Genomic DNA, 14,805 nt, shown 5'->3' with positions numbered 1-14,805 from the left:
TTGAAGAAGGATATAGCTCCCTTTTCCCTATAACTCTACAATTAGGTAGCTGAAGACAGATTGGATTTCCCCCTTCCATTTGATATTTCTTACCTACTGATACTCAAGTGCCTAAATGTCTCGGTTTGAGACAAGTTTAAGAGGAAATGTCCTGAAAGGAACGTCTTGTCTGAAGAAGGCAGGTTTTGGCACTCCCTCCCTGTAGTGGGTTGACCACTGGCCAAATGCCAGTGCATTCACAAATATTGTCTACTCATCTTCCTCTGCTATAATTGGAGCAGAGGAGGGGGAAAAAACCAGTTACAGTAAAGCTCATGGGGTTGAGATAAGGATTAGGAGAAAATGCTTTAGGGGCAAAAAAGGCTCAAAATTTTAAAGGGTATAAAGAAAACTTTATTAACAGAACTAAAAGAAGAATGATAAGAACTAAATAAGCCTTTAGAACACTTTTCTTCCCCCAGCCCCTCTTTCCTTCTCACTAACAACATAAAGAGACATAACCTGTGATTGTCAGTTTACCACTTCTAAAAAAGAATCTTTTTTCAGTTCATTTAAGGATAGGAGTCTCTTCTGCCAAGCCACAATAAACAGTTTCCTTGTGGTTTAAAGTTCACAGTTAAACAGTCTGCTCATTAAAAACTTGTTGCTTTATGAAAGTCCCTCCCACTGACTTACAGTTTTTCCCACAACTGCTCTCAAGGGCCATTTTAGCTACCGGGGTATAATTTTAAGGATGAGCTGTTCTATTACAGAAGCAAAAGTTCTCTTCTTCTGTCTCTGGAAGTAAAAATTCTATTATTCTATTTCTGAAAGCAAAGGTTCTCTTCATCTATCTCTGAAAGCAAAGATTCTCTCTCTCTTTTCAAGTCAGATCACAGCTTCTTTCAACATCTATATTTTCTAGTTCTCTTCTGAGCTGAGGATGAATGCTGCATCCCCCCCCACGTGCTTTATGAATTACAGGGAAATAGTCTGGTGTATTATGTTCTCACCTTGGCTTGCAAAAGGTTTTCAGCTCCAAAACCGGAGCATCTCCTCTCCTTCTTTCTTCTGGGCTTCAGCCCCTCCTTCTTCACTGAACTTGGTGTCGCCCTGTTGTTTGCTTCACGTGCCTTCACCTTTCCTTTTCTCTGACTCGGGAGAAGATTGGTGTCTATAGGTTTTATCTCAAGTGGAATTGTACAGTACGGAAAGGGTTCATCTCATCCAGGCCCTGCATCTGGGAATTGCATGTTCTGCCTCTTGCTGCTGGTCATCTGATCTTCCCCAAGCCGCGCCCGGCCGCCGCCGTTTTCTGTCCTTTTGTCTGCAGTGAGGCAGATTAGAAGCAGACAGGCATGCAAAGTCTCTCACTGGCTGGGCTAGGATGGCGGTGGCTGCTCTGGCCGCATGGCTGTTTTCTGGCCCTGACTGCTCTCAGTTCCAACCATGGGACCACTTCCTGCGCAGACTGCAGAGCTGCTCACTGGTCTCAGCCACACGGTGCCCCGTTGTGCCATGACAGACCCCAGCAGGACAGCTTGGCAGCTTGTAGCTGGAACGGGACCCGGCCGGGCCCAGAGCCCAGCAAAGCCGGCCTGGCCTGATGACTCTGGGTGGAGTTCAGCAGCAGCAGGATTTCAGCAGCAGCGCTGTGGCCCGGCCTAGCCTGGCCTTCCCCTCCTCCGGCCCAGCAGCCAGGCCATGCGGGCTTGGCCTGGCCTTACTGGGAAGGGTAGAGGGGGACGGCCTCCACTCTTTTGAAGAAAGCAGGAAATAAGAGAGAACTTTTCATGGTTTCTCCTTGCTTAAATATGGTATTCATAGAGGTGGTTCTAGCTTCTCTAATTGGCTAATTGGTGTATCAGTTATCAAAGCCAACTAGAGTTTGGTTTTGCGAGGCATGGAGGAAGCTGTAATGTTCTTTACAGAGAGAATTACTTCTGTACCTGATGGTTTTTTTCCCTTAACTAGAACCAAGCTATTTCAAACCACAACACTCCCCCACCACTGATATGAAAGGAATTTCTTGGAGGAAAGTGAAAAAAAATGTAATGCAGGCACAGGGAAAAAACAAATAATGTTAAATATTAAAACCTTCTCGCTGTGGAAAAAGCTGATGGATTCAGAGTTCTTTCTGTAGGTGTGGCGTGGCTCCTCCCAAGGTCCAGAGCCGGAATGCAGCATCCTGGGGCCTCCCCGCTGGCTCCCGGCAATGGTCTGTTCTTGGACCAGAGCAAAGCTGAACAGTTCCAGAATGTTATAGATGAGTAATGTAATGGTTGGCTCTCACAACTAAGAGATAGATATTATGTGTATGTTAAGATGTATAGTGATGTTATTGTAATATGTCCTGCCATAGTCCTCTTTCCTCTCCCTCTTGTAATAGCCTTAGTAGGTGGCATTTGGAGAGGGCTGGCTTATTACTAGGAGGTGCGGCATAACAACACCTGACCTCCAATCAAGGCAAAACTTTGGGAGGGGCTAAGGGTATAAAAGTCAGAGCATCCATTTTGTAGACGAACATGTGGCTGCTAGTCACGAAGACTCTCAGCACTGCAATTTTTCCTTATTCAGTCCTTTGTTGTATTTTTTTTTGTTTAAGGTTTAATAAACCTTTTAAAATTTTAAAAGTGAGGGTCATTTCTCACAAATGATCTCCTAGATCGTCTGGGAGACCCTTTAGTTAGACTGATTAAGACTGAGAACAAGTAGGGAGTCCCCAGAGAAGGAGGAAATACAGAGATGTCAACAGGTATACCCCCCAATAACCCACTGAGAAGAAAACAAACCTGGTAGATGTGAAAAACGCCATTCACTTTTGTTAAAATTTTAGAAGTTTAATAGTAATGAAAACAGTAATGAAAATAGTAATAAAAATTAGGACAATAAGAAACAATAAAAAGCAAAGAATTATGGATGTCCAGATGCCTGGCACTCTGCCACACAGCACACCCTGCTAACAAAGGATTACCCCTTAAAAGCAATAGCCTATTGCATATTCATATATCTCAGACATTATTCAAACATTCCTTTCACACTGGGGTGTTTCTGCTTAATTTTAGCTTTCCCCCTTCATCTTGTAAATCAGTCTTCTTGGTTCCTCGAAGTCTGAGCTTTCCCGATAAGGAGGCAATCATTCTTCTCTTGGGGTCTTGTTGTCTTGTTGCTGTTATCTCTATCCAGATAGGATAATGCGAAGAATTTCTTGATTATCTTTTCCATTCCTTGAGCTAGTTACAAAAAGTATCTTGCATCACATAGCTTCTATTTTAATATTATGTTATAGCCTAAAAACTATATTTACCACACTAAAAAGAGATTAATACAGCATTACTTTCCAACATAACCCATATAGTATTCATTTTAATATTTGCAAAAAGCCAATATTATAATATATAACAGTAGAGATGTGACCCCAACACCAAAAGTATGCAATATTATGTAATAAAATACAATGAGAAGGAGATTGAATATATGTACTAGCCATGGTGTGAGTCAAAAGAAAAGCAGATGTATTGTTTTAACTACTCTACACCCTACTCCATCCAAAGAAAATCCTAGACTCCAGAAAAAAACCCACTAGCTTAGAGTGTACTTTGTTTTCCTCCTCCCTTTTACCACCTTCTGCCTTCTTGTCTCTTTCTCTGTGAATACTATTTTTCGATCTGCTCTTGTAGCATAGTGTTGAGTAGTACTGGTAGGTCATTACTGCAGTCACTTTTATTTTAAACCTTACTTAGGTTCTCTGTGAGAGGAAAGAAAGTTGGCAAAGCTTTGCTAAGCTTCTGCTCTTCCCTCGTCGCCCTGAAAAAGCTGAGTCTTACAGTACACTGCAATGCTCTGTTTCCCTCGGGCAGTTTAGTTTGTGTACATCATCTTAAAAATGTGTCTGAGAAAATCCCTGAAATGTCGTGTTAATTTTTTAACACTTTACCTGAAATTGTTGTTTTCCAGTTGATTTTGATATTGAAACCGTTCATTGTAGCTGTTCTCCATACAAAGAAACCTTTAGACAGGTTTACTCTTTCAGTAATTTCTGCAGTTTGTGGTAGTGGTCTTGGTATTTGTGTGCTTCAGTAGTGTTCATCTGGCCACGCTTCATTTGGAAATGGAATTCCCAAAAGATGAATGTTTCAGGTTTGAACCCAAAGTGTATATATTTTATGTTCTTTTGTGTGTCAGAGCTCATGTGCTTTGTTACACTGCAAGGATGCAGATGCTCATGGAATCTCTGGCACTGCTGTAGAAAACTAAATATATACCTCATAAAAGTGTACCTTGAGTCAGCACTGACAGCTGTACATCCGGAAGTGATTTTCTGTCAGACTGAACCAAACTTCTTTAGAAAACAGGAGACCTTACATTGATGAGAATTATTTATTAGAAATTACAGTTGTTTTCCACTCAAATTTCCATGCATAACATAGATACCTTTCCCTCTTTCAGTCCAAGATTAAATCTTGATAAAAAACTTTGTTTCAAAGTCACTGTCACCACTGCAGAGAGGCCTGAAGCTTTCCTTACTGTATCTCCAGAGGACTGTGCGCTACCCTCCACAGTAATAAAGGCCACAAATACCCCTCCTCAGTTAAGAAATAAAAGGTGCCTCTTGACAAAACACAAGCTTCCAAGGCAGTGGAGTAAGACTGTTGTTAGTTCCTACCCCAACATCCCATGATAATGTAAGGGATGAGAAACACCACGTGTACTATGCACTAGCAGTGATCTTCAATAAATCCTTCTAATCCTCTCCTTTGTGCTAGTCAAGCTCCTAGAGAAAACAAGACAGCAAAAAGTGCTCAGTTTTGCCCTTGTAGAGTGAGACGCAAAAAGCAAGAATCCAACATAGTCTCTTTTTGACCTTTTCTTTAAGACAGGCCTGTCTGTTCCCACCCCAAAGGCACAGAGGGTGTTCTTTAAACTGTGCCACAATGTCCCACCCATACTTCCCTCTCCAGTCCCCATCCCCACCGTGACATGATCCCATGAGGAGAGACCCACGAGGGCATCTGGGGCAGGAGAGCTTTGAGAGAGTGCTGTACACGTGTGTGCTGGTGTGTACGGCTCTGTGTTCACATGTGTTTTCTAGTGTGCCCAGATGTGGGTGTACACGTCCTGCTTTGCATAATGTACGTGTGTTAGTGTGCACAGCACTATTCATATAGATTTGCTGACATGTATACATGATGTGTGCACTGCTGTTTACATGTGTGTTAAATTACACACTCTCAGGTGTGAGTGGGTCTATGCACAGCTCCATGCTTGTGAGTGTGCACAAGTTCTGCAATGTGAGCATGGCTCTGAGCGGGACATGCGTATATTAATGTGTATGACACTGCACATATTGGTGTACTCAAGCTCTATGTGGAAGCAGGTCTTGTGTCTGTAGGCACATGTGCATTAGTAGGGACTGTACATAAGTGAGTGTCTGTGTAGCGTGTGTGCTAGTGTGGCAGGTTAGGTGTACACAAGTGTGTGCTGCTAGCAAGTACTATAGTGCACAAGAGCTCTGTGCCGGTGAGCAGGTACCTGTGTGTATGTGCACTAGCTCTGCATATGTTCCTGTGTGCACACACAGGCTGGGCACACCCAGGGACATAGCTCTAGATACACAGCTCTGTGCATCCAGCTGCTGTCCCACCTGGAAAAACAGACATGTGTGTATATATGTATTTGTGTGTGTGTGTGTGTGTGTGTCACTACCTAGCTCTGCTGGCTTGAGTGGCTCCTGGCTGTCTGTGTAAACTCTGTTCTTGTAAGGAGAAAAAATTTTCCTCTACATATAAGTTTGCCAAAAAGTTTATGTAAAGTCGTGTATAGTGATTTCCATCAAATTTAATAGTGTTTAAGTTTCCATTAAATCCCTATAAACAGGGGTATCTACAATTGCTGTGATCCACTGCTGTTCTAACCCACGTTCCCTAAAAACTGCTGCCATCAAAACGGGATGCTAGGCCAAGTACTAAACCTCTCTGTGATTGTAATGTTTCCTAGGCCATAGTTCCCTTATGTCAACAGTAGTAACTACTTTAAGACTCAATTAAACATATGAGGCAGTGCTATGTGCATTGTCTTCAGTTTAACCCCTCAGTGGGGGGAGGTCCCTTTCAGGTACTACTAACAACTGAATCGGCTGTGTGAACCGCTGAACAAGAGTGGACTCATGTCAACAGAATTAAAGGCCCAGTAAAAGAACCCAAAGAATAGACTATAACATCCAGACTGGGTGAGAGATAGATAACCAAAGAAGCTCAAAGACATCCAAAAAGTAGAGTCGAGCTTCCACCAGCCAGCTTGAAGATTGTTTTAACTAACACTTTGGGCGGGGAGTTTGAACTGTATAGTTTGTTAATGTAATTGTCCTGTTTTAATAGATGGGAATTACAAGCATCTGTTGAGGGGAAGTACACAGGGGAACCGTAAGTGGTATTGGGGCAGTTTCCTCAAGGACCAACAAGTAAAATAAAACAAGAAATAGAGGGCAAGATCAGGTTGGCCCCTGTGTTCGCCACCGAGAAGATTATAGCCCTGCTGCGGGCAGCAATCCCGTAGGCATGGTAAGGTAGGGGCAAGAAAGCCATACCAGACTGCCTAGTGGTATTAACATGGAGTAATTGTTCCCATTTGCTTCTTACAGGCTCGCCAAGCAGCCCCATGTGTGCTCTTCTTTGATGAGCTGGACTCCATTGCCAAGGCCCGAGGTGGGAATATCGGTGATGGCGGTGGTGCTGCAGATCGTGTCATCAACCAGATTCTGACCGAGATGGATGGCATGTCCACCAAGAAAAACGTCTTCATCATTGGTGCCACCAACAGGCCAGACATCATTGACCCAGCCATCCTGCGCCCCGGCCGCCTGGATCAGCTCATCTACATCCCCCTGCCTGATGAGAAGTCCCGGGTTGCAATTCTTAAGGCCAATCTGAGGAAATCACCAGTTGCCAAGGTAGGATCTGTGCTTTGACTGTGTCTGGCTTTGGTTTGCTGTAAGCTGTACCTGCTCCTCACAAGCTGGGGGTAGAGCAGAGGGCTGGTGACTGCTCCTTACAATCCAGAGCTGGGAAATCTTCAGTCCCTGAAAAATGGAAGTGAAGAAGTAGGGGGACGCTTGAGCTCTGAGAGTAGGTATTAATAAAGGTAGGTGTTGGTATGTAAGCACAGCAGGTCTTTGTCACATGGTGGAGTTCTGCCCACAGCATGGGAACAGGAAAGCCTGTTATAGTAAGATGGAAAAGATTCTTGTACTCTGAAAGAAAAGTAAATGTAGAAAACAGATGGGAAATGGAAACTGAAGAGGAACTACTGAAGTTAATTGATGCTGAACTGAATTGTTGCAAGAGCTATGTTCCTTGCATTGGGAGCAGGCAATAATGAAACTGATAGTTAATCAGAAAAAAACAGATGTCAAGTGAGAGCTCAAGTTATTTTATGACAAGTTTACCTTTTTAGGTGCTGTTGGGAAGGAAAGCTTCAAAGGAGGTTGCAGTACTACTCCCTCAGTTGAAGGGAAGGAGCAGAAGATTGGTTGTCTTGGTCTGCCTGTGTATCATTCCTATTTCCAGTCTGACAGTGTTTCATTTGACTCCTTATTCTGAGACCAAAGTAAATAATATCCTAAATCCACAAGACAACCTGCATCTTCTTGAGGGTAACCAATGCAGAGGCATTTTTCCCCTTTACTCCACTCTTGTGATACCCCACCTGGAGTACTGTGTCCAGCTCTGGGCCCCCCAGCATAGGAAGGACATGGAACTGTTGGAGCAGGTCAAGAGGAGGCCACAAAAATACTCAGGGGGCTGGAGCTCCTCTGCTATGAAGACAGACTGAGAGACTTAAGGCTGTTCAGCCTGGAGAAGAGAAGGATCTGGGGAGACTTCATAGCAGCCTTACAATACGTACAGGAGGCTTACAGGAAAGATGGGGAGGGATTCTTTGTCAGGGTGTGTAGTGATGGGACAAGGGTGAATGGCTTCAAACTGAAAGAGGGCAGGGTTAGATGGGATACTGGGAAGAAATTTTTTACTGTGAGGGTGGTAATGCCCTGGCACAGATTGCCCAGAGAAGTTGTGGATGCCCCATCCCTGGAAGTGTTCAAGGTCAGACTGGATAGGGCTCTGAGCAGCCTGGTCTAGTGGAAGGTGTCCCCACCCATGGCAGGAGGGTTGGTACTAGATGATCTTTGAGGTCTCTTCCAACCCAAACCATTCTGTGATTTACAGCTGCTTCCCAGGATCTTACTGGGTGTGTGGGGAGTATGGCCTGCCTTTATATGTGGTTAACTTTTCCCAAAACCAAGAACCTTAACAGCTCATCTTTTCAAAATTGACCAAAGTGGAGGCAGCACCTTTATACCATGAGATCTAAAGACACTTTTTTGTCACCTGAGGATGTAAGGTATAAATGATAGGCTTCTCTTGAGGGTTGTTTTTTTGGTTGTTTTGTTTTGTTTTGTTTTGTTTTGTTTGTTGTTTTTTTGTTTTTTTGGGGTTTTTTTGTTGCTGTTGTTTTTGTTGTTTTGTTTGGGTTTTTTTCCACTAGGATGTTGACCTGGATTTCCTAGCTAAGATGACCAATGGCTTTTCGGGGGCTGACCTGACAGAAATTTGCCAGCGTGCCTGCAAACTGGCCATCCGCGAATCTATCGAGAGTGAGATCAGGCGAGAGCGTGAGAGGCAGACCAACCCTTCTGCCATGGTGAGTGGTACACCAAGCTTTCCCCACTTATGACACAGGCAGCCCACCTTTGCCTGTGGGTGAGGCAGAATGCATTCCTCTTCATAATCCTCAGTTGGGGATGAGTGGGGTCTCAGCAGAGAGCATGGAATGGGAGCATGAGGCCCTCCTGGGGTACCTCACTGTCAGCATTGCTCAGAAAGCCAGCCCCTGCTGCAGCCCTGACTTAGTCTGCCACAGTGTCTCTCTCCAGTTCCAGCTTTGGTGGGTGTTGGAGCCTCCTGATCTAGTGGGAGGCTGTGTGTGGCTGTTGGGCTACAGAGCTTAGGCATGCAGCTCACCTGGTTCCTCTGTCCTGCTGCAGGAGGTGGAGGAGGACGACCCGGTCCCTGAGATACGCAGGGATCACTTTGAGGAGGCCATGCGCTTTGCTCGCCGCTCTGTCAGTGACAATGACATCAGGAAATATGAGATGTTTGCACAGACCCTACAGCAGAGCCGTGGCTTTGGCAGCTTCAGGTAAACATGAGAAGGGCAGTGTGGCTCAGTTAGCCCCAGAACAGAGCATTGAGGCAGCTTTCTGCTGGATTCTGGGTAAAAAATTTCCTCTTCCACTGCATTTTCCCCAGCATGTACAGCAGAAAGCTGAGTGTGTGGCAGGTGTAGGCTGTGCTGCTGGTTGGTTTTAGCTGCTCTCAGTACTCCTGAAGTCCAACAACCCTTTTTCCTTTAACACAAGTGTCTTGGTTTAAGACAATTTAAGGGGAACATTCTAAAATGAGTTACCTCCCCTTATAGCTTTAAATAATCCCTTTCTACCAATAAGGAGAGACAAACATGAGTAGATATAAGTGAAAAAATAAAAGTTTACTAAAAAAACAAAACAAAAAAATAACAGTGATAATCACTAGTTACAAAGTTGCTAAATCTCACAGAATCCCCAGGAAGAGAAACTCAAAATGGCAGAGTAAACCCTCTGAAGATGGTGCCCTCCACAGACGACCATGTGTGGGGAAACAAAGGGAAAACGGTTTAATCTCCACCCATAAATGCAAAGGAGATCCCCCTAATTGTCCCGTGGAACAATGACAAAATGGCAGAGAGTCCTCTTTCTGGGCCATGCATTTGAGAGAGAGAACAAAGGAATCAATGCGGCAAACAAGCATCCACAGTTCCAAAGCTCCCCCCCCCCCCAAAACGAACAACTGGAGCAGGGGCAAACAAAAAGCAAAACCTGGGAAAACTATTTCTGTCCAAAAAGAGTCAATGCTGCCAGGGAGCTGACATAGGCTCTCATGGTGGCTCAGCAAGTTTCCTCTCTCTCTCTCTTTGCCTCTTCCTTGGCCAGCTGGATCCAGCCAGTGTCGGCACTGCAGCCTCCAAACCACTGGTGTTGGTGCTGCTGTCTCGGGTCCCTGTTCTGATTGATGGGGGAGAAAAAAAATGGACTTCTGAGCACCTAAGAATGGTAGCCCAACCTCACCTGGCAAAATTCACTTTGTAGCAGTTTTTGATTGCAAAATGCAGCTTCTTGTGTTGCTACTGTTGCTAGTAGAGGCAAGAGAGAGCTCTGCCTTCATGCCCCAACCTCAAAAAGCCCAAGAATCCCCCAGCCCCACAGTTCCATTTCTGGCCACAGGGTCTTAAGGAGACAGTAACAATCTTTGGGCACAGATGGATATGGACTACAATAACATTTTGGGTTACCCAGGACAAGTGATACCTAGAAGTCATATAAGCCTTTTGCATGATCTGCTGTAAGATTTCATCCCATTCCTCCTGCCTGTCCTACTTGTCACTGGGGTTTGGCACAGAGGGAGGGTATGGCACTGAGCTGCAAGGAGGCTTTTGAACAGCATCTCTTCTCTCCTGTCCTGCACTGCTGCATGCAGGTTCCCATCAGGCAACCAGGGCAGTACCGGTCCGAGCCAAGGTACAGGAGGTGGCAGCGGGGGCAACGTGTACAGCGAAGACAATGACGACGATCTCTATGGTTAACACTCAGCTTGGTGGACCAGCTCCATATCAGGCCACATTGTACAGCAAAAAAAATCCAGTGTTCAGTGGACTCTTAGCTTCTTCATTCTTCAGTCAGAACAGTGTAGCTGCACACCAGACTTTGTACAGGGAATATTTTCTGCAAACACAAATCCAGAGTGGTGTTCAGTTGAGAGGCAGACAGTGAATTAACAAGGAGGGGAACTGACTTAATTTCTGAGAAATTTCTGTGCTAGTTTATGTGGCAGAATCAGCAGCTTTAGTAAAGAATACAATGCTAGCCTGTATTAAAAAAAATCCCACAAAAATGATAAAAACTAATAAAAGTCCCACAACACTCCTTTGTGTGTGCCTGGTACAGTGTAGTTTGTGTTGTCCCTGTAAACTCCATGTCTCGTGCTATCTGAACACTCCTCAGTCTGGTGGAGCCTATCTGTATGCATGCTTCCCTGGTGTGTTTGAGGTTGTTTTTCATTGTTATGTCTCTTAGCCCAAGTTAACAGAAGAAATTGGTTTGGCAGTCTGTCTCTTCCCTGCTTCAATTTGGCAGGAAGCACCAACTAAGAGAGCCTGGTAGCAGGTATCTCTTGCTTCTCTGATGCTGGCCCTGAGCTGTTGGGTCTCCTGCTGCTTTGGCTCCTCTGCAGCAAAGGATTTCAGTAATACTGGTTCGATCTGCCCTGCCTGAAGGTTGGTACAAGGGGGCTCTTGGGCTGTCTCTGAAGTTTGTGGTGCAGCATGATATTATTATTATTATAAAAGGGGATGCTGCAGCACTGTTCATCAGGCTTTGTGGAGAGATTTTCCCCCTTCCCCTGCAGTACTTTTGGAGTTCTTATGACAGGCATGTCTCTCTGCTGCCAGCTTGCCCCTTTTTTTGCCTCATACTCTGTAGTTGGGTTTTGATCATATTTCTTATGCTTCCTTTCTGGTTACAGGTTGCTGCCTTGCTCCTTGTTTTATTTTCCCTTCTCTGAACTGTACTGCTGTACTTCAGTGTTTTATATGAGAGAAGCCCTGGGTCTGGTCTCATCATGCACACAGGAGCAGTGTGGCATGCTGGATATGACCCAGCTGTGAACTGAAGGGGATAGCCTGTTTGAGACAATGGCCATAAGACTCCCAGAGTGGTCATGTGCTATTGACTTGGAGAGAGTGCAGGAACTGAGGATTTCTGCAAAGTTTAAATGTTGATTGTGTGGCAGAAGGGTGCCCTAGGCTTTTGGGGCTGAGCCACACTGAAGAGGGCAACCTCCCCTGCGGCAGGAGTTTTGTGGGGCCTGAGCAATGTGAGTTTCAGCCCAAGAGCTTGGCAGACCTAGGAGAACTACAGCAACCTGGCTAGATTTAAGGGGAGACATGCAAGAGTCTTGTCTCAAAATGGTAGAAGGATGGGACTATCCATGAGAGGGGGACTAGTGCATAGCAATGGGGGAAAAGAACACCTGCTGTGGTAGAACCTGTAAGCCCCTGGGAAGTGGGGGTAGCCCCTTCTCAGGTCCTCTGTCCCGTTTAAGAGCTGTCTCCCCGCCAGCACCACTCTTGCCCTGTCGTTATGCCACCTCTGTTCTGCTTTGCAGAGAAAATGCTGGCCATTGTCTATGGCAGCAGGGTTAAGGATGGCCTGTCCCTCTCAGGCTGGCACTTCCCTTTCTGGGGATAACTGGCACCTGAAAACCTTTAGTCTAGGGCTGCTTCCCTGCCTGTACTTTTCTCTGCTGCTCTGTGCTCCTCCAAGCAGGGTGGATGCAGGTACTGGCTTTGCTTTCATTGTGTCCTACCTGTTCATCAGTGCAAGCCCAAGAGAGGCAGCTCCAGCCAGGGAAGAAACCAGCCACCTGGGTAGGCTCTCCACCCCGTTGGGAGCTCTCTAGGACTCTTCCAAAAACCTTCCTCAGCTCTGGTATTGGGCGAATTTCTTCCTGCCAGTTTGGGGATGTGACCATTCAGCAAGCCCCCAGCAGATCTACCCTGGCATCTCTGCTGTGGAGGCTGGTATAGAATATTAATCCCGATGTTTCCGGGTGTGTCGTGCCTGGCTTCATCTAGCCCTCGCTGCTGGACCAAAGGCAGCAGCTGTGGCATTTTCACCCCAGAGATACTTTTGGCTGGCTGCATGCTGCAGCTAGGCACTCGGAACAAATCCAGGCAAAGTAGGAACTCAGTCTACCTCTGGTGGAAAAGGTTCAGGCGACGGTGAAGAGAAAAGAGCGGATTCTATCATAGTCTTAATCCAGAGTTTTATTTCAGCATGGTAGACCTCTGAAACCGCTCCCAATAGAACCCCGACCGCATGGTCTTGTGTCCTTTTAAGCCCCGGGGACAGGGGGAGGGGAAGGGACAGGTAAGGGCCAACCAGGTGGGAGGAGGGGAAGGCTCAAGGGATATAGACGCATGGACAGGCCAATGAGGCCGGACCTGAGGGGCATCTTTTGAACTTCTGCCAACCACACGACACCCTTGCTGGAATGTTAAGATTGGTGGACAGCTCTTAGCAGGAGGGCAAAGAGGGGGAGGGGAAAGGTTGGCACACCTGGGGGGGTTGGGATAGGTGAAACAGGAAATCACACTGCAACATCTCCCCCTAGTTTTGTTTAAAAAGAAGAGGACTGGGTTTGGGGTGCAGAATGCTTGCCAAACCATGGATGGTAAATTGGTTCCTCCTCTACAGGAGGTTCAGTGCCTTCCACCGAGGGTTCCATGTCATTCATTGGAGCACTAAGGGCTCCCAAATGGTAAATTTCAGGAGGGGGAGATGAGCGGAGATGAGCTTGAAATCAACTTGAGAACCATGCGTTTGACTAGTCCAAAAACAATGCTAACAACTACAACAAAAATAACTAATATAAACAGTACTAAAAACACAGTTTTCAGAATAGATCCCAACCAGCCCGAGAGTCCCCAGCCTTTGAACAGTCCACTCAGCCAGTCGTCAGTTTCTCTCTTGATGTCCGAGGTCTTTTGCCAAGGTAGTCCATACGTGCTTCGGGCTGAGGGACTATCCGGGAGATCGCTGGTGAGATGATCACGAGTAGGATGAGGAGCAGGCTTGGTCTCATGGCGTCTTGAGGCTACACACGAACCATGGGATCTAAACTGGTACAAGGAACTTAAGACAAACATATTACAAACTGTTCCAGAAAGGAGGCTTAAATGGACTTTCCTCCAGAGAACGTGTGCGGCGTTTCCTTCTCCAGGCAGCGTTAGCAACCTGGGGCGCTTCTGTAGATTTCTCTGAGACCTTGGGCACATAGGGCCTTACCCATTTGGAAGGAACCCACTTTAACCCAGAGGGGGTGGACACACAGGTGTATCCACGTCCCCAAGTAACCAATTTGTAAGATCCCACCGTTTTCCAAGTCTCAGGGTCCTTTACTAAAACCAGAGGCTTTTGTTTCATCATCGTATGACTGCTCCCCCCAAAGTGGCGTAGGATGGGCGGGTTCAGGCTGTCAAAGGAACAATTCAGAAAATTTATTGTGAACAGCACCCTGGACAACCGGATGTGGGGAGGTTCCACCTTCAGAACCTGTTGTTGCTGGTCCAGAACTCTTTTAATATCACAGTGAGTCCTTTCTACAATGGCTTGACCTGTAGGGGAGTAGGGGATGCCAGTTTTGTGCTCTACTCCCCATTGCTGCAGGAAGCTCCCGAATTCCTTGGATTTATAGGCAGGCCCATTATCAGTTTTCAACTCCTTGGGGATGTCCATGAAAGAAAAAGCCTGTAAGAGGTGCTTAGTGGCATCGATAGATGATTCTCCTGTGTGGGCAGAAGCATAGACCGCTCCAGAAAAGGTATCTACACTAACGTGAACATATTTCTGCCATCCAAATGACTGTATGTGTGTAACATCTGTTTGCCACAGTTCGCAACTGTTCAACCCCCTTGGGTTTGCTCCCGTACTCACTGTAGGGAGTGCATGTTGTTGGCACTTTGGGCATGTGGCCACAATCGCTTTGGCCTGTTCTCGAGAGATGTGAAACTGATGAACCAAGCCAGGTGCATTTTGGTGGAAAAGCTGGTGGCTGATTTTTGCCTGTTCAAAAACATTTGGGAGAGTGGCCATCACTGCAGGTGCAGCAAGAGCATCTGTCCTTCTGTTGCCTTCAGCAATAAACCCTGGCAAGTCGGTGTGTGACCTGACGTGCA

At 46.0% G+C, this 14,805-nt stretch overlaps 1 protein-coding gene across 2 annotated transcripts in view; it reads left to right on the top strand.

The window, feature by feature from the left end:
- The window catches only part of LOC118701502 (transitional endoplasmic reticulum ATPase-like), a 50,552-nt gene extending 39,559 nt beyond the window's left edge, over positions 1-10,993 (top strand). For both annotated transcript variants that reach the window (XM_054517771.1, XM_036406148.2), the window contains 4 exons: positions 6,620-6,928; positions 8,521-8,676; positions 9,020-9,174; positions 10,548-10,993. In XM_054517771.1, the coding sequence (XP_054373746.1) occupies positions 6,620-6,928; positions 8,521-8,676; positions 9,020-9,174; positions 10,548-10,653 (726 nt within the window). In that variant the 3' untranslated portion in view covers positions 10,654-10,993. The remainder of the gene's footprint in view (positions 1-6,619; positions 6,929-8,520; positions 8,677-9,019; positions 9,175-10,547) is intronic.
- The last annotated feature ends 3,812 nt before the right edge of the window (positions 10,994-14,805 follow it).

The sequence above is a fragment of the Molothrus ater genome, chromosome W (genome assembly GCF_012460135.2).
Source record: "Molothrus ater isolate BHLD 08-10-18 breed brown headed cowbird chromosome W, BPBGC_Mater_1.1, whole genome shotgun sequence".
NCBI lineage: Eukaryota > Metazoa > Chordata > Aves > Passeriformes > Icteridae > Molothrus > Molothrus ater.
Note: the sequence above shows the minus strand (reverse complement) of the source record. Positions and strands in the feature narration are given on the sequence as shown.